Source organism: Triplophysa rosa, linkage group LG13 (assembly GCF_024868665.1).
Source record: "Triplophysa rosa linkage group LG13, Trosa_1v2, whole genome shotgun sequence".
In the NCBI taxonomy this organism is placed as follows: domain Eukaryota; kingdom Metazoa; phylum Chordata; class Actinopteri; order Cypriniformes; family Nemacheilidae; genus Triplophysa; species Triplophysa rosa.
Genome location: NC_079902.1, coordinates 16473269 through 16493312, shown reverse-complemented (window position 1 = coordinate 16493312; position 20044 = coordinate 16473269). Strand labels below are relative to the sequence as shown.

At 38.1% G+C, this 20044-nt stretch overlaps 2 protein-coding genes and 1 non-coding gene across 6 annotated transcripts; 2 read left to right on the top strand and 1 right to left on the bottom strand.

The window, feature by feature from the left end:
- The first annotated feature begins 1371 nt into the window (after window positions 1–1371).
- On the top strand, window positions 1372–1444 carry trnav-uac (transfer RNA valine (anticodon UAC)). The gene has a single exon. It is a non-coding gene; the product is annotated as a tRNA-Val (tRNA).
- A 2348-nt stretch (window positions 1445–3792) lies between these two features.
- cstf2 (cleavage stimulation factor, 3' pre-RNA, subunit 2) lies at window positions 3793–13216 on the top strand. Of its 4 annotated transcripts, XM_057349856.1 has the most exons (15): window positions 3793–3952; window positions 4271–4349; window positions 4991–5160; window positions 5288–5424; window positions 5526–5645; window positions 6022–6144; window positions 7405–7507; window positions 7590–7652; window positions 9108–9167; window positions 9869–10013; window positions 10100–10257; window positions 10352–10476; window positions 10563–10601; window positions 10809–10935; window positions 12489–13216. In XM_057349856.1, the coding sequence occupies exons 1-14, from the start codon at window positions 3877–3879 to the stop codon at window positions 10929–10931; spliced, it is 1521 nt and encodes a 506-aa protein (XP_057205839.1). In that variant the 5' UTR covers window positions 3793–3876; the 3' UTR covers window positions 10932–10935; window positions 12489–13216. The 4 variants fall into 4 exon arrangements, with proteins under 4 accessions (XP_057205839.1, XP_057205840.1, XP_057205841.1 ...); XM_057349857.1 differs by lacking the exon at window positions 9108–9167 and having other exon boundaries at window positions 12489–13161; XM_057349858.1 differs by lacking the exon at window positions 7590–7652 and having other exon boundaries at window positions 12489–13158.
- nox1 (NADPH oxidase 1) lies at window positions 12627–19628 on the bottom strand. Its single transcript, XM_057349855.1, has 13 exons — window positions 19548–19628; window positions 19341–19436; window positions 18536–18646; window positions 18357–18441; window positions 15983–16134; window positions 15699–15880; window positions 15485–15611; window positions 15309–15401; window positions 14980–15221; window positions 14679–14841; window positions 14345–14491; window positions 14121–14245; window positions 12627–13916 (listed from the first exon to the last, which is right to left on the bottom strand). The coding sequence occupies exons 1-13, from the start codon at window positions 19590–19592 to the stop codon at window positions 13790–13792; spliced, it is 1695 nt and encodes a 564-aa protein (XP_057205838.1). The 5' UTR covers window positions 19593–19628; the 3' UTR covers window positions 12627–13789.
- Between the last annotated feature and the right edge of the window lie 416 nt (window positions 19629–20044).

Below are 20044 nucleotides of genomic sequence, written 5' to 3'. Positions count from 1 at the left end.
CGTGTTTGCTTATCTTTCAGAAACTGAGAGGCATTAAAGGAGTAGTTCACTCAAAATTTGGCCCCATTCACATTCCATAGTAATTTTTATTCTATGGAAAGTCAATGGGGGAAAATTTGGAAGAGAACTCCTTTAAAGGATTCAAACACTAGGGGTGTAAATTAAATAAATTGCCATGATCCAATGAATGACTAAGGCAGTTTTTAAACTCTGGTCTATACCAAGCTCTTCAGTTTTTATATAATGTCTCCGATAGCACAATACTGTAGCCTACATACAACATATAAGGGACAATAAGAGGCCTCATCAGGTTTTTATTTGATACGGAGGAGACAAAACACCAGAAGTCTATGCTGATAGTAAAATAAGGAACTGTGATGTGATTTTAATTAAAAGCTTTTCCATGCTTTATGCACCAATTTTGCCTATAGCAATGAACAGAATGTATTGAGTTGTTTGCATATTAAGCCCACATTATTATTCCTGAAAAGCACAGTGATTTTCCACTCATGGATTCATCCCAAAGATAGATAGATCGATAGATCGTGTAACATAACTGCTATAGAGGCTTGATCATGCATTGATTGCATTGATCCAATTGTTTCAACCAAAGTAGCTAGGAACATTTTGTGGACAGCCTACAGAAAATAACCATAAGGTACCAAAGAGTGATAATGAAACAATGGCAATAACAGTCAAAGACTTAAAATGAAAGCAATGAAAAGCTAATGGACTTTTTTACACCAAAATCGTACTGTGGTGACATAAGGTGGTCAGACCTGCCTCGGCTTTTCTCTTGTGATAGGACAAGATGGTAAAGACCTTAAAGAGATCAATCAATAAAAAAATCCTTCATCGCTCACCTTCAAACCCTGTATAACTGTCTTTCTTCGGCAGAACACGACAGATGATATTTTGAATGTTACACCGTGTCTACACCGGACGCGACAAAAGACAATGTAACGCATTAGAACCAACTGTAATGTTAAATTTAACCAAACAACAAAACCATGAAGGCATGGTTTGAATGACATGACGGTGAATAAACTATGACAGAATGTTTCTTTTGGGTGAACTATCAATTTAGAAGTAATGCATTTTGGTCCAATATTTGCCTAATTATGTTACCTCTATTTATTAACCATTGTTTTAATTAAGTAACGTTAAAAGTGTGACGTTAGCAACCATTTTTAGTTGTACTGGTTTTACGAATGATGGTCAAATGTACAGACTAAAGTATAATTGTCGCTTGAAAATCAGTTGAGGTACCCTTAACAACAGATAGACCATAATAATAACTTAAATTTTGAGACAGTCGTGTGAAGCACAAGTCAACGTTGAACCTGCTTTTTCTGTAGCCGTATTTCCACCGGTTCCATAGTGTAGTGGTTATCACGTCTGCTTTACACGCAGAAGGTCCTGGGTTCGAGCCCCAGTGGAACCAAGTGTTTTCCTGCATCCGCGATAAGCAGCATTTGACATGGTGGCAACTAACTGCGGTCATAATGTTTCTTGTATGATTTGTCTTACACGTTCAAGATCCGATGCATTACCGAACAGTACAAATGAATGTCGATTCATTACCGAACTAGTACTAGGCTACAGTACATGAATGACAAGCGCTCGCGGAATTTGTCGATATAAACTGACGGTATTAGCAGGTATAGCCTAGATCGAGCGACCTTACTACAGTGTGCAGATGGTGTGTCTGCATCCTGTAAACAGATATGTGAAGAGACTTGTTAAACTCTAAATAAACACATGAACCATATTTGTGGCATTTGTTGGAATAATGAGGCAGATTGCGACGTCGTTGACCAAACTGTAAATAAAATCGGTTAATGACGGTGAACAGGAGACATGCTGGCGGAGGCAACAATGACGATGTCAAAATTAACGTTTGTGCGACCCCTACTGTCAACTTTAATATGTGCCCATGCAACAGATATTTCTGGTTAATTATAGCTCCTAAAGCGATCAGTGACAGTAGACTGTATAGTTAAAACAGATTTATTCAGTTATATGTGTTTATTTATTTTCAGTCAAGCTTCTTTTTCAGCAAAGTAAATAACACTGTTACCGTTTTTCAATGTTTTTTTGTATATTAACAACTTATTTATTTCTGAATGCACATTCATGCTTGCAACCATGCATCTCCATTGCACAGTATTGCAATTGAGAAAACATGACCATTAAACCGATGCTGAAAGAGCTGGACTTAAGAAATTGTCATGGATCATATGCCATTCTGAGTAGGTCAGAACGCACATTTATTTATTGTGAATTACTGTGTATTTGAAGCTGGCAATATGTCTAAAAGCAATTTCCACATTAATTGAGCAATATCCAGATGAATGTGTGTGGCAACATACAAGAGGGTTAACCTACATTTGTGGGATTTTTAGTATATTATGATTATGTCATATATTATATAAAATTTCTACTCACCATAGTGATGAGAAAAGAAGGTGTACAACAGCCAATTCTGATATTATTTGTGTTTTGTGGTGTAAAGAAATTGACCTGCACAGAAAATGAGAGCCCTTCTGTTAAATTGTTAATAATTTAACTAAAAAAGTTAAATGTTGCCTTTTAATAGAATTGTAATATCTTAATTTTATATCACTGTTGGAGCTGTCCAAGGTTCTGAATGAACAAATATTACTTGAAATATGTGTAAACAATAAACAACACAACAAAAACAACATTACCATGCTCTTCCTTTTAACGGAACAAATGTGCAAACCCACACAACCACATTAAAACACATGACAATTAGAGGCTGATAGATTCCTACAAAAGAATAAAGTCAGTTTTAAATAATTTAAGTGTCACAGAAAATAAGAACACTTGACATAAACATGATTACATAACACTTTTACATAAAGACAAGGTAGTTACACAGCTTATTTGTTGACTGGATGTAGAACATGCTGAAGGATTGTTTAATATGTATGATATTCGTAGAGATATGAACTGTTCATGCACAAATTAAATTAACGTACAGTATTAGTTATCAACACTGTTTTGCTGCCTTAAATTATTACGGTAATACATTTGTTTTACAACATCCATTGAATAATTTTTCTTGTAAAGCTAGGTTATGCACTACATTCCAAATCTTATAGCCTGTTCAATTAAATAATTAGAAATTCACCTATCCTGAAATCATTATCAAAGTCATATGTTGATGTTACCTATTTAGCTGTCATCAGAAATTACCAAACGAATCTTTCCCTATCTTAAATCAGGTCTGCAACACTGAAAATCAGCACATTAAAAGTTCCGTAGTTGATGAGTGAGGGGTTGTATTATTTCCTAAAACTGTTTATGGTGATCATTACGTTATATTGAAATAATTTGCCATTTCAAATGCTAAAATGTCTACAGATCAAAACCCTGTAAAATGATGTCACATTTTTTTATATACATAAATTAAAATTGCAAGAAATGCTAAGCTTCTCCGAAAAAAATTAAGAACTAAATTGTTTTATTTATATTTCTTTTATTTATCTATTTTTTATTTTAAAAGAAACTAAGTATAAACTTGTTATAAACAAACATATATTAGTTGTTATTTACTTAACAATTATTATTTCTTATTGTTACATTACATGCTAAATAAGAGAATTGTGTCCTATATAACTGCGTTCTAGAGAAGACAGAAAGTCAAACGAGTAGAGGGTGAGTAAATTTCTACAGATTTTAGAGAAACTATTTCAAATGTGTTGGGACTCGTATTTTGTCCTGTTTTGGAGACTTTTATTTTGAAGGACCAAAGTGCCGCCGACTTTTATTTCTTCCTACGGTCTCCGGATTCACAGCGGTCTGTGTTGATTCTTTTGTCGTGTTCATTGTGACTGGATTATTAAAGTTATGGCGAGTTTAGCAGCCGCGGCCGCTGCAGCTGCACGGGATCCAGCAGTGGATCGATCTTTGCGTTCAGTCTTCGGTACGTTTGTGTTTGTGTGTGTTATTCTGTGCTGCCTTAGTTGCTAAGCTAAACACCACTAACCCGCAGTAATGTTGATCTAACATCATGATTTGGTTCTAGCAGCCAAATAGTCGCACAGTGGTTTGTAATATTTGCATCATGTTCACGTTTTCACAATAATCAGCTGGTTTAATGCCCATATGAACACGTTTGATCCCTTCCTTTATTAAGCATGTGGGCGGATTAGTATTAAAGTCTGAGAATAACTTGTAGTAAGTAGTTGATCGCCGTCTAAATCATTGAGTTTTGTTTCTTATTTCTTTGTTTTGTTAACAGTGGGAAACATCCCATATGAGGCAACGGAGGAGCAGTTGAAGGACATCTTCTCAGAGGTTGGACTTGTCGTCAGTTTTAGGTTTGTATGGGCAGAAACATGCTGTGGTAATGCCGGGGCTTTTGGGGCTACTGTAACTGTAGTGGGTAAAGTTTCACATATCATTTAGTTAGAAAGTTAAAAATTAATTTTTGTCATCATTTAGGCCAGATGCACACTTTGACTATGGTTGTTTAGGAATGTAGCTTGTGAGACTGTATGAGATGGTAAACTGCAGCATCATGCCAAACTGAACAGAGCCAAAAGATTGTCTTCTCAGACATTTGGATTTGACTGGGTGTTTATGTCATCGGTCTGCGTGTACTGTATATGTTGACTTTCATCGTTTTACATAATGTGCTAATGATATTTTCTATAGTACCCCTTAACCTCACCTTTGAAAAACACAAACATGTAACTACATTTAAAGGGACCGTTTGCACAACTTTTTTACTAACATGTTGATCATGTCATCAGCTGCTGTGTTAGACCGCAGTCACAAAATTTCTGACGCTGACATAACTTTGTCGGAGTCTAAATTGTTCGCAAAATATTTTTTAATTATTGACAATTTTGCATCTGTTTTTAACCCTGAAATTCATCACAGATGACTAAACACAGTTTGTATCAGACTCTACTCACCCTCAACCCTTGGTTGAAAACCTAAAAAACCCTTTATGCAGGTTGGTGTATGACAGAGAAACGGGTAAGCCGAAGGGTTATGGCTTCTGTGAGTACCAGGATCAAGAGACTGCGCTCAGTGCCATGCGTAACCTGAACGGCAGAGAATTCAGTGGAAGGGCTCTCCGTGTTGACAACGCTGCCAGTGAGAAGAATAAAGAGGAGCTGAAAAGTAAGTTTCACTTTTGAAGTATACCATCCCGTCCCACAGGAAGCTGCTGCTTTAGTTTGATCTCTCTACATCTTGAGTAAGGGCAATGACTTCAGGGATGTTGCGTGACGCGTGCTCATTACCACAGGTTTGGGAACTGGTGCTCCAATTATTGAGTCCCCTTATGGAGATGGCTGCATAGCAGAAGAAGCCCCGGAGTCAATCAGTAGAGCGGTGGCCAGCCTGCCCCCTGAACAGATGTTTGAGCTAATGAAACAGATGAAGGTGAATATTTTTTTGCAATCGATAAAGGTTTTATTGTTCAGAGTAACTGGATTTGAAGTTGTAAACTCAAAGCAGTATCATTATTCTTGTTTCTCGTACAGCTTTGTGTGCAGAACAGTCCACAGGAAGCTAGGAACATGCTGTTGCAGAATCCTCAACTAGCTTATGCCCTGCTGCAGGCACAGGTCGTCATGAGGATTGTGGACCCTGAAATTGCTCTGGTGAGATTAGGAAATACAGTTGATGGAAAGCGAGTGAAAATGGAGATTAAAGTGATCTGTCATCATTTATTCACCCTCTTTTCATTTCAAACCTGTATGATTTTTCTTCTTCTGCAGAATACAGAAAAAGATAGTTTGAAGAATGTTGTTAACCGGCGCCCAATGTCGGTGCTGTTCTGTTACCAACTTTCTTCAAAATATCTTCTTTTGTGTTCTGCAGAAACAAGAAAGTCATACAGGTTTGAAATGAAGAGGGTGAGTAAATTATTACAAGTATATGTATGGAACAGAAATGAGGATTAATGAACCTGCACACACATTTAAACTGTATTTGAGATTATGTATGGTAACCAAGTGATAAATTATCTTTTCTCAGAAAATGCTTCACCGTCCGCCTGTGGTTCAGCCCGTAAACCCAAATTCTCTGCCTGGGGCAGTGCCTGTTACTACCCAGCCCCTGCCTCAGCCCAGTGCCCCTGTCTCTCAACCCCAACAGATGGTAAGCACTACCAGTTTCACCCTTTAAAGTCCACAAGCACGCTTGTGCTGTTTTCTCACTGACTCTGACTATTTAAAGTCATGGTCATTCATTTCAGAACTATTTTTTATTAAAAATTAAATATGTATGTGTTTTAAAGTTAAATATTTACGTTGGGATAAGTAAAAATTTTTGAAACTGACATTTAAAGGGACAGTTCATCCCCCCAAAAAATCTATCATCATTTTCTCACCCTCGAGTGACTTCCATAGGAGGAAAAATGACAATGGCAGTCAAAAGTGCCCCAGAACTGTTTGCTTTCCTACATTCTTCAAAATATCTTCTTTTGCCTCCAACATAACAAAGACATTTATAGATCAATTTTTCCTACTATGGTAGTCAATGGTGGCCAAGAACTGTTTTCAAGCATTCTTCCAAATAAATTTCTTTGTTTTCATCAGAACAGATTTGGAACAACTTGAGGGTGAGTAAATGATGACAGAATTTTGGGGTAAACGGTTCCTGTAAGCGTACACCTTCAGATCAAAAGCTTTTAAGATTTTGAGAAACGTATGATGTTCTACAACTTTTGACAAGTAGTGTTTAGTAATGAAGTGTGTTTATTTGTTTTAATGCGAGTATACACGAGTTGTGGCTACAAGGCTAACAATGTGTAAAATCATGTAAATGTTGTTTAAACAGTGTTATTATTTCAGGGATACTTCACCCAAAAATGAAAATTAACTCACCCTCTTGTTCAAACCTGTATGGCTTTCTTTTTTCTTCAGAACACTTAAAGAAGATATTTTGAAGAATGTTGGTAACCAAACAGCGGTGGCAGCCATTGACTTCTATTGTATGGACACAAAACCAATGCAAGTGAATGGCTGCCATCGCTGTTCGGTCAACAACATTTTTCAAAATATCTTCTTTTGTGTTCTGTGGAAGAAAGAAACTCATACAGGTTTGACATGACAAGAGGGTGAGTAAATGATAAATTTTTGGGTGAACTATCAAAATCAAAACCTCATTGATACACCCAGATTTTGCCTTATATCTGTATACAGTATCATCTTATTTAATGGGTGTCTATGTTATTAGTTGCAGTGTATTGCATCTGAACTCTCTAATCTGTATCTTATAATTTGTATAATTGTGTTTTGTTATAAAGGCTCTTGGTAGAATTGCACCACAGTCTTTCTGTGAACAGAAGCTTGTTGTGGGTATTGAAGGTTCATGGACAGTTCACTGTGCTAATGAATCATCTCCTGTGATTCACAGCCAGGCATGCATGTGAACGGAGCTCCTCAAATGATGCAGCCTCCACAGATGGGAGGTGGAGTACCCGGACCAATGCCAGGACAGGGACCAATGGGACCAGCTGGTAAGCTTAGATGTCTCTACACTGCTTCTGTGAAGGAGTATCTGTGTCCATAGCTCTTTTCCTCTGGTCCACTCCCTTGCAGGCGGGATGCAAGCTCAGATAGGAATCCCACCAGGAGGTCCTGTGCCCATGGATAGGGGACCAGGTACTCACTTTAGGCAGATAGCAGGATTATGTTAGTAATCTATCTAGTATTTAGTAATAGTGTTTGGTTAAATGGGATAGTTGTGGGTTTTTTTTTTGCATTGCATAGTACATTTTCCCAATGGCACTAAAACTGCATGATTCCTACTTATTAACTGCATTTCCAAACCCCTCCACAGAGGAGTGCTATTGGCCAACTGATGTTGGGCTTTAGATGATTTGTCATTTCATTTTCATTCACATTTTCACATTCACAATAACAACTAGGCTGATTAATCCGCTATTATGAGATAATCCACATTAGGCAATAACTGTATTGTCATTCCTTCTCTTGTCAATTCCATAAATTACCGAGAGCTTTCTCCTCATCTGTTTTAAAGGTTTAGTACATTTTGAGTTAATCCTGTGTAAAATGTCTTATTTCAGCCAGTTGTGCTAACATTTAAAGGTGAACTATGTGTTTTCTCAATTTGCTGCTATATAGTACTGTAGTTACAATCATAGATATGTGTATGCAGATGTCAAATTCAACCACTCCACTCCAGATTTGTGAACGTGTCCGCCATCTTAGAACCTTTCAGTTGCTCAGTTGGTCATCAGCTACAATATAAATCAATGAGTTTTCCAACATTCCACGACGTTTAACAGCTTCTGGGTTTAGAAACAACAGAGATGAAATTTCCTGAAGAAATGGGTTAACCTTTCACAGGTGTTGGTTTGTTTTTTGTGTGAACTTAATATTCATATATGCATATGCAATCATAACTATGGTTGCAGACACACAGCCAGCTTGCTCTTGACTGTTCCAATATGGCGGATGACTTGCTTATAGCAGCTCATTGAAAAAGTCACTAATAAGGCCAGCTAAACTGGTTTCATGAACATTTTTCACTGGAAGCACTTATAACACAAAGTTATGGCAATAGTTGAGCCTACGTTGCTGTGTTTTTCTGGTCATGATTCTCAAACATTTTTGCTGTTTTTTTTTTGGAAGAATCTGTTTTTACTTTTGTCTGCATGTTAGTCTGGGTTGAGACCAAGTTTTTAATGACACTTCACCTTTAAATATTAGCATTAAAATAGCCATCTTGATCTTTAGATATCATTATTATCATTACATGAGCCACTTACTTAAAGGAATAGTTCAGCTGAAAATAAAAATTGTGTCTTCATTTATTAACCCTCATGTCATTCCAAACCTGTGTATGACTACTGCTGTGGAACACAAAAGAAGATATGTTGATAAATGTATGTTGTTTGGCCACCACCGTTTTTCCAAATGGCACCTTTTGTATTGTGCAGAAGTCATACAGGTTTGGAATGACATAAGGGTGAGTAAATGATGAAACATTTTGTAACCCATTACCATCAGTACGCGAGTCTGTCCCTGGGCAACATCAGTAAGTGCTGCTGTGCACTCAGTTCTCTCTCTTTCTTTCACTCAATGCTGACCTAGGACACCTTCAGGACTCTCCTGTAGGAGCTGCTGGGCAGGCTGCTATCGAGCGGTCTCCAGGTATCTTGGCTGTACTCTGGTCTGCTCAGAGCAGAGCTGTCAACACTGTCGGCCGCTTAACACTACAGTACACTGCAGATCACACAACACTGCAGATCAGTTTGACAGCAGTTTTTTTGGGGGGTGTTTGCAATGAATAATGATGAATCATGTGGAACACCCACTTGAGAGATTGTGAAATGCTGCAGACATTTGGTAAGAAAAAGAAAAGCCTTAAACTGTCAGTTCAGACGAATTCTTTTAAACCTCGTCAAAAACAAAGTAAGGAAATCATGAATGTTGGGCTAGATTTTACACGTTTGTTTGGTAACTTACCTGGCGAACAAGCACTGTCTGCATTCCTTAAGCACTTTCGTTTCTGTTTTATACATTTCTTGTAATGCATCCAAATCTCAAACAATGAAGTTTTGTTACCTGTTGGGATGTGTCAGTGCAGCAGAATAGATCCAAGTATTAATGAGATGTTGAAATCCTCTTGCATTTATCAGTGTCAGACGAAACAATATCCTTTTGTTTGTGAAACTGAATATTGTTCCAATGTTCTCATTTCCTTGAGGGTCATGGAATTGCATTGTTGTGACATACCTGAAAATAGGTATTCACAATAGCCTTTGCCATGCCCAAGTTCGCAATGTTTGTGTAATACACTTAGATGTTTGTTTTAGTTTTCATAATCTCTTATGCTGTTTTTCCGTGCACAGTGCCAATTGTAGACCCACGTGCACCAATGCGAGGGGCTCCATCCGGCCCTCCAGGGATCCCACCGAGAGGTCTTCTCGGCGATGGCCCGAACGACCCACGGGGCGGATCATTGGTCAATGTCACTGGAGATGTAGTGGAACCAGGGTAATGCATTCCGAAAACCTTTGTTGTTTTGCCTTTATATAAATTAGCTTGGATTGCTTTGCATTGATTGGTTGATTTACCTATAGGCGTGGTTATATTGGAGGCCCTCCGCAACACCAGGGGCCACCTATGCATATGGCACCCCCAGACATGCGCGGCCCTCATGACATGAGGGGAGGACCAATAATGGGAGAGCCTAGAGGCCCTATGATGGAACCACGTGGCCCACCCATGGAGGCAAGAGGTATTTGAAGATTTATCATTTTTGTTGACTTGTAGAAAAAAATCCAAAAACTGATTTTTCTTTCAAGCTCCGATTTAAAAATATATTCCTTAAGGTCGTGATCCACGGGCTGTTGATGCTCGAGGTCCGATATCAGGTCAGAGGGTTCCTGTGGCGGCTGGAATGCAAGGTCCTCCCCCCCACGGCATGGGACAGAGTGCACCTCCCGCAGCGAGACCAGTAAGATAAAAAGCTGCAGGTTTTTGTGTCGTTGAATTCAATTTGCAGTATTTAATCATGTTAATCCTGTTTAATCTTTGTAACAGGGTCCTACTTCGGATGTATCATCGCAAGACCATGAGAAGGTACTCTTGTTTTTCCTGTATACTATTGGATAGAAGGTGGTGGTGGGCGGTTAGCCATAACGTCATAGCCACACACATCATGATGTGTCAGATCTACATGCATCCCTGCATGCTCAAATGATCACGAACATGTTGTCATACTGCATGTTGTATGGATTTCTCCACGTTTTAGATGCTTATCTGTCTGTTGTGTGTCTACATTCCCAGGCTGCCTTGATTATGCAGGTCCTGCAACTGACTCCAGAACAGATTGCCATGCTGCCACCAGAACAAAGACAGAGCATTCTCATACTAAAGGAGCAGATTCAAAAGACAGCAGGCGCACCGTGAGAATGTGAGTGTCAGTTTATTTTTTTAGCCAGTTTATTATAAACAACAGGTTTGGTGATTAAAAATAATGTTGTTTTAAGTGTTGTAACAGATGATGACAAAGTAATTGATTTGTTGATTTTCTTTAGGGATGCACCGAATGTTCGGCAACCGAAAATAGCAAAAAAAAGCAAGTCAGTGAAATGGCCGAATAAAATTTTACCTATGTGATATGATCAAGCAACAAAACCAGCACAGAGAGAGAGAGATAGAGAGAGACGTGTCGGCAGCATTTTTAAGTGTCACAGAAAGACAGCACGGAACTTGCCGCGCCGGAGTACATTTCTGAATGAAAGCGTCTTTACCGGTCGGTAACTTGTGTACTTCAGATTGGAGCGGGCAGCCTGACAGTAGCCCCGCCGCTCGTGACATCCTTTGACATACAGTGGTCGCGTGCACACCGTTCCCTGTACTAAACAACTTGTCAAAGTATGTTCTGTGCATCCCGGCCATGAGTGCACCAGAATTGCTTGCATGAATGTTTTTTTATTTAAATCATTTTGCAGTGTACCCTATAATAATCGAACAGTTTTCGTTTATTCATATTATTCATTTTCGTTTCGCTTATGTTGAATGACACTTTTTAATGAAGTGTTTTGTTGTAGGGTAGAGTACAGTACATTCTTTCAGCAGTCATTAGCCTAATATAGGCTATTCAATAAGGGAGAGGGCTCAATTTTTGTTTTAATTTAGCATACCTGTTTTGCTCAATTTTATTTTAAATTGTATTGTATTTTATTGAAAAGCAAGACAAAATATAAAAAGCACATTTTGACCGAATATGCAATAGTGAAAAAAATGGTTAAATACATAGAAGAAATGCCAAAAGCCATGTTCGGTATTCGGTAGAGATGGGACGTTTGACACTAAGGCTTCGAAGCCTGTTTTACTCAATTGGAGAAGACTGGTTCGAAACTGTCGAGGCTTGTATCAAATGTATGCGATCACGTGACCGACGACGTTTGAGGCTTCATACGTCACAATTAAACACCTGAAGCGATGTGACTGATTCAAATCTTTGCCGTGCCTTCATTCATTATAAGGAGACGCAAAATGCTCTTAATGCAAATCAGAAAATCTAAATCCAGGGATGTCCTTATAATCAGTTCCACCATAAGAGGTATCCACTGAATTGCATATTGCAGCATATTTCAAACATTTTACTAGTAAAGTGACATTGCAAAACGTTGTAACGCTTTCATGTGTGGACAATGATTCTCAGACTGAAGATACAGCTGGTATTGCTTTTGTGTTAACTGGAATCAACAAGATGTGAATCATTAGAAAGTGGCTTCTATAATTGCAGCTGACCACTAGATGTCACTGGTAGGGTCTGTCTTTGAGGCTTTGACGCTTTGAATCATTTTTGGTACAATAAGGAAAAAGCCTCAAAAGCTTCACAAGGCTTCATCTGCCCATCTCTAGTATTCGGCCAAGAATTTTCATTTCGGTGCATCCCTAATTTTCTATGAGAACATGTGAGGAATCTGACTGTACAACTACTTTGTGTCATTCCAGGAATGTACACAACCAAATGGGCAACCGTCACCCAGCTACGCCAGGATCGGACTCCCACAGCTGTAACTTTGTTGTTGTCATGTTTTGTTTATATAGTGGTATTTTCGTATTTGAAGTAAAAGCAGTTCTGAATAGCAGTGGTACAAAACAAGTTTATTGAAAAACACACAATAAATATGTACATTGATCTTGAAATAAACAACCGGACATTTCATCATTGCAGATGTTTTCTTTCCTGCCCTGATATATACTTCATAAACAAAAGCAAAACGACTTCGAAAAACATGAAATACAATTCTTTTGTTCTTATGTGATAAGAAGTTTAAGGATTGCACAACTGTACACAATAGATTGCTCTGAAAAATGTCGCAGCTAATACAGAAGAAATGGTTTCCTTCCTTTACTTTGTGCCACGTTTATTTTAGAACTGGACATATTTGCGCAAAGGAGGCATTTTATAGACGATACATTCAGGTGTAATTGTAATTTCCGTGAACCTTGGTGATTCATTCCTAACCAGGAACTCCAAGCCAACCTAAGAGTACAATGATTGGACTTGACTCTGCCGTGGAATTTGTCCGTTTTAGGGATGGGCATTTTTGATCATATGTCATTTCGAGTACTCGTTTTTCAAACCTGTCACGTTACTCGATTAATTAAGCGAAAAGTTATGTTAATAAAACTATAAGATTGAGTAAATAATTAAATCGACACTGTTAGATCATTAAAAATTCACTATCAATGTTTTTGAAAATAAAGTAAAATTTTAAAAGAAATATCAGCGTGAGATGAAACGTCATCTCTGCCCTGTCACATTTCTGTCTGTCTGTCAGTGTCTGACGGTAAAGTCTCTTATGCTCGTCTGACATGTCTGTCTGATAGTAGTGGTCTCACCTGACATTTTGTGTCCAAATGTACTGGTGCGGAGCGGGGTGAGCGTTTTTAATCCATTCTTATGAACTTCAGCGCACGTTCACGTGGCGCTCGCGGAGAAGAGGAATGCTCGCATCGAGCTCAGCTTCCATGGGAATGGATTGAAAACGCTCGCGGCGCGAATTCATCAATAACCCATTATAAAGAGAAATTCTGTGCCCACTGGATGCAGCGCAAAGAGACGCAACAAACGTCCAGTTTCTTTTTGCTTTCGCCATGTTGCATCGCGCCGCTCGCGTCACACAATAGCATAATTGTTTAGATATGAAGATTTGAGGGAGAACCCAGTCAGCTGGTGAAATTGGTCTCAAATCATGGTTGATAGCTGTGAGTGCACAATCTGAAACAGTCTTAGAATTCTGTTTCTTTCAAAAGTTCTCTTTGTTAAAGTAAAACTTGGTCCTCCGTGGGTCCACGTCAGAATATTTGACACATTTCTTATCCAAGTCCTTAGCTAAGGCTTGTGGGCCACACAAGAATGTTCCGACCTCTGACCTGAAGAAATTTACAATAAAGTTTTAGTGTAAGCAGGAGCACATTTTATAGTTAAAAGTCACAACACAACAGGGAAGATTCTCAAAGATGTTCTTGCATTTCATCAACGTTGTCTTTGCTAAATGTTTGTATATTATCATTATTTTCACAATGTAATGGGAATTTTAGCACAACTTTTGTAGAATATTAGCTGGGAAAACTTACGAGGGGTTATCTTTCCTAACTTCTTCAAATTCCTTATCCCAGTTCGGTCGGCCGTAAAGAGTCTTCTGTTTTAGACCTGTGATGATGTCTGTATCCTTATCAAAGTGCACCATTGCATGATCTGCCTGTAAACACACAGATCAAATGCCATACATTCTCATCAATTTCTTGTTTAATTCATATGAACTCGCGTTTCAAATCACAACCGGTCAAACTACACATACGTGGCTCTGATCCCAGCCGGTTAGGTAGAGTTTATAGGTAAGGAAGTCTTTCATTCCCCTCTCTTCCATTTCTTTCTCAAGCACCTGGAGAAGATCTGCGAACCACTCAAAGGCGTGCGTCTCTCTACACAACCAGTAGAAGTAAATCTAAACACAATTCATTAAGAGAGAAAGATCTCAGACTTTATGTGCATGAAGCTCACTTGTAATATCCGAGGAACAATAAGTGCCACTGTACCTACATTTACATTTAGTCATTTAGCAGACGCTTTTATCCAAAGCGACTTACAAATATGGGGGACCTTTGAGTTTCAAAATTTGAAGAAATTCTTACCCTCTTGGTTTGCAGTTTAGGGTTGGAGTCTTTAAACTTGTACCAGATGGATTTGAGAATAGATGCAAATGGCGTAACTCCAATCCCAGCACCTACAAGCATGCTGACCTCGTATTTAAACACGTCCTCACTAGCAGTTCCCAATGGGCCATCCACACTAATGCTAAAGCAAACAGTAAATGCCTACATATTAGTTCTCATATTGACCCTTTGGTGCCATTTTAGGAATTCTGGATTTTCTTTAGTTGTTGTATACTGATGGAAATGTGTACTGTATAAATACAGGGCAAAAGGTACTTACCTGGGTCCTTGTGCACCCTCTGGTAAGTTTTCAACCATCTTGATGAGCTTTTCAGTCCAGTCTCCAGCTAAGCGGATGTGCACACTAAAGAAATCTTCTTCGGGGGCTGATGTCATGGTGAAAGGATGCCACTCTAGCTGGGAGATAGCTGGACAATTCAGAAAGACGTACTGGCCTACCTCCATCTTGAAACCAGCCTTTACCAACTGTAGTTCTAACACTCTGGATGGGCGGATTACAATCTAAAATGCAAAAAAAGGTTGTTGTTGCAAATTAGTTCTTATGCTGAACAAGTTCTTGGTGATCTCAAAAGGCCCTTGGAAATGTACCTTTCTATAACTGACAGGCTGCATGTAGCGAATGAAACGTAGTATCCGTTCACAAAGGTAGATTATCATTGGTCCAATTACCCACATCCAGGTCTAAAACAGGATTTAGTGAAATAAGTAAACAGTTCAAAATAAATCTAAGTTTCTACATTTGTAATCAAGTTCTTAACTCTTACCTGAGGAAACCCTCCTGCAAACTGAGGAATTGGACATTCAGGAATTTTTCCCCAGTTCTCTGGTTGATCTTCGCAGAAGGAATTATTGTGAGGCGGGTCTGTCACTTGCTGACTTCGCACAATGCGACTGCATGACAGCAAATAATATATATATTCTTAGTAATCCACTAAAAACTCATTAAAACTGGGCATAACCAGTAAACAAAAATCTTACCCTGCACCATGAAAAACTAAGCCGGCGAAGAAAATAATGAAGAGGTGGTGAGTGTACCAAAAGACTTCAAAGAAACTTCGGCGGATGACTTCCATAGATGAAGTGATAATGAGAATGAGGGCGAGAGTTATGACGACTCCTGTGAGACCCGCTATAGTGGTAAATACGAATAGAGTTGGAGTCTGAGGAGTACAAGGAAAGGACAGACCAAATCATTTGAAATAGAGTTAAAATTTACATTAATATTTATCCAAACTCTTAACTGAGGCTGTTCAAGGACTCACAGTAGAAGTAGACCGAATGGGATTTAGGTAGGTGGTATTCAGTTCACTGGAGTCCCCAAGCATGGACAGATTACCCGCAAGAGGTCCATATAGACCCGCTAAACTGTTGCTGTACCTTTCAACATTCAGCAAATGAGCAATAGTATGAACGGCTGTGGGAAAAAGGGTTGTGGGAAGAGGTCACGATCAGTTTTAATAAAACCAAATGCTTGCTGATTCTGTGATCTTGGCTTTTAAAAAGCAAATCATTAACTACATTAAAGGGATAGTTCGCCCAAAAATGAAAATTCTGTCATGAATTACTCACTCTATACAAACCTGTATACATTTCTTTGTTTGGTTGAACACAGATAAAAAAGATATTTGGAAGAATGCTTGTAACCCAACAGCTCTTGGACCCGAAAAAAGAGAAAAGAAGAGGAGGAGAAACGTGCAAAAGATAAAGGTATGTATGTCACATCTTGTTAAGAGTATATTATGTTATTAATTGCACGGTGGGCAAAAAACATTTAACTGTTCAAGAGGTAGATGGCCTGAGGTAAGAAGCTGTTTTTGTGTCTGGTTGTTTAGGTGCTCAGTGCTCTGTAGCGCCGACCAGACGGCAGCATTGTGAAGATCTGATGGCTTGGATGTGAGAGGTCCAGGGTGATTTTCTGAGCCCTTTTCCCCATCATTGATGTATACAGTTCTTGGAGGGGGGACAGGGGAGCGCCAATGATCTTCTCAGCAGTCCGAACCGTCCTCTGTAGTCTTCTGATGTCTGACTTTGTGGTTGAGCCAACCCAGACAGTGATGGATGTGCAGAGGACAGACTCTATGACAGCTGAGTAAAACTGTTTTAACAGAGTTTGTGGTAGGTTGAACTTCTTCAGCTGATGTAAGAAGTACAACTTTTGCTGGGCTTTTTTAGCAATGGAGCCAATGTGATTGTCCCACTTCAGGTTCTGAGAGATGGTGGTGCCCAGGAACCTGAATGACTTCACTGCTGCCACAGTGCTGTTCATGATGGTGAGAGGGGGGAGTGCAGGGGGGTTTCTCCTGAAGTCCACAACCGTCTCCACTGTTTTAAGCGTGTTCAGCTCCAAGTTGTTATGACTGCACCAGACAGCCAGCTGCTCAGCCTCCTGTCTGTACGCAGACTCATCACCATCACCATCCTGGATAATGCTACTACTACATTGATTAACAATGTATATATAAATCTATGTTATATGTATAGTGAGAAATTGTTGATTTGGCCACTCCTAATGTTTATGCTATCTTTTTAATAGATTAGTATTGCTTTTGACACCTAACAATGGTCTAAAATAAAAAATGTGCCTCTGTCTCTATATATGTACATGGAAGCCAAACCCGAGGTTATATGGTTCTTTCTTTGGTTCCTTTTCTGAAAGTTTAATAAATTGTACAATGTGCATAATGACACGCATTTATTGTTTATGTACAGTATTAAAGTATTTACAGACTTACAGTATGCTGTATTTTATGCAAATTTAGGGGCACTTCTGAAATATTTTGGAGCACCTTCTAGCACTGGGCAGGATGAGGAGCCATCCACTTCTTCCTCGGCCACACAGGTGTCTTCACAAATTTTGTCTGAACCTGAGGATAAGGATTCCACTTCTGCCGAGCAGGATTCTTCAGGTTTGTTTTTGCACTTTGCATCGTGTGTAAATATTCAGTTTTATTTCTATTTTTATTTATTTCAACTATTCCAAATCTTGTAATAAAAATAAAAGTTTAGGTGTATACAAGGTGCTTTGTTTTGGGGGGGGGCTGAGAGGGGGTTTCGCCCAGGGTGCCTTGGAAGCTAGAACCGCCACTGCTTGGACCCCATTGACTACCATAGTAGGAAAAATTATAATGGTAGTCGAAAGTGCCCCAGAACTGTTTGCTTTCCTACATTCTTCAAAATATCTTCTTTTGTGTTCATCAGAACAAAAAAATATAAAGTAAATTTTCCCACTATGATAGTCAATGGGATCCAAGAACTGTATGGTTACAAGCATTCTTCCAAATATCTTTCTCTGTGTTCATCAAAACAAAGAAATGTATACAGATTTGAAATGAGTAAATGATGACAGAATTTTTATTTTTGGCTGAACTATCCCATTAAGATGTTTCACAACCGGTTTCTAAATTCTTTTTTTTTTACATCAAAACTAGTTTTATCATTAAACCAAACAACATTACTTGAGTGAGTGTCTATATACCTTTATAGCCACTGTATAAAATGTGATAACGTGTACAGAAAAAAGGCTGGTTACTAACACGTGTGATAACTTTCATATACTGATAATTGTAACTTAACCTACTTCGGAATATCCACAGTGATTTCCTTATCAAAGTAGGACAAACATTAGGTTTTATTTACCTGTCATTAGGGCAATCATATAAGCAACCAGCTTGTGGAAAGTCAGATTTTTGTCCAGTTGTTTCCTCATAGTTCGTTCACAGCACTAAAACATGTACATTCATTAAACATCAATATTCTTGCATTTAAAAGGTTAGTGGCACAAGAGGTCAGCAGTCATACATAAGATGGTAACTCACCATGAAAGAGCCACGGAGCAGAGACAGCAGGTTGCGGCATACTGGCAGCAGAATGAGCATGCAGTTGAAGTTGAGCACAGCAGCGGGTGCTCTGGCCCAGGGCAATGCGGCCTGATAGAGAATTAGTTCAGTACCTTCTTTAGCTTTATTGTATTTTCACATTGCTTATTTATTTTTTATTCTATTATCTCTTTGATTTATTTATATTTATTGTAGTTCTTTTATGATTCACATTTTATTTCTTCAATTCATCAAATAAACTTTTATATAGGTATACAAATAATTCTACAAACCCTATACAACAAGTGTCAGTCATAATAAATACAAGTAAATTGCTACAATTAAACCATTAGAAACAAATAAATGGAAAAAAAACTTTATGATAGAATAAATGGAGAGTTTATTTCCTAAATGAGATAACTAAATTTTATTTTATTTTTTTATTATGTTTTTTTATTGTGCATTCCAATTAATATCAATCAAACTGCAGTTGGTTTGTTTTGATTTAAGCCATAATAACTAAAAAATAAAGCTAACTAACACAATACAACACAATAAAAACTTGAAAACCGAGTTATCTCATTTTGGAAACAAACTTTTCAAATAATCTATAAAACAAAATATAAAATAATATAAAAAATAAATAATATTTTATTATTATTCATATATTGTTATATATTAATATATTATTCACACGTGTTCTTATAATCTTGTATTACAATTTAACGTATTTATCCAATTTTCTCATATAGACATGCAGTTGTCTTTTTTCATATCTTATTTTTTGTAATTTTAACAAACTTACCCCTAAAAGTTCACGAGTGTATTCAAATTGTGGTCCCAAATCATATAACATGTAATAGTAAACAAACAGAAATATGTTGATGCCCATCCACACCACCTACAAATTCAGAAAGATGAATAACCTGTTAAGCACTTATTTAGCCAATACGTATGTAATACCCTGAAAAAAACTCGATTGCTAAAAGAAATGTCACTATCTTTCACTTACCACGATAAAAGCGCTCAATCCATGATTGATGATCCAGTTGCCCATGTTCGCGTGCAGTTTCAGAATAAGCACGAGCTCCGCGCAGATGAGTGATATATTACTCACCTGTCCTGTTTCAGACTCCGCCCCTCTACCGTCACCTGTCTGTCACCGGGAAGTGAATACATGACAAAATTCCCATGAGGAAACTATTTTAACGATGTTAGTGTGTAAACTATGCGTTAGGTACTTGACGGGAAACTATTATATAAATATTGGGCTTTGCCATTACAACTGGGTTGTGTCAATTAATCATCATTTTGCGAACAAGCAATTCTTTCATACAGAACAGAATGTCAAGATTAGGTCACATTTTACCCCGTCAACATTAGAAACATTCAGCATTTGGACAGCTTAAGTATTTGTCATAAACCACCTTTTCTGCAATTAATTCGTGGCATTTTTAAGATAATTAAGTTGTCTTAAAGTTACAATTCTCATTATTTTACACTTTGTAA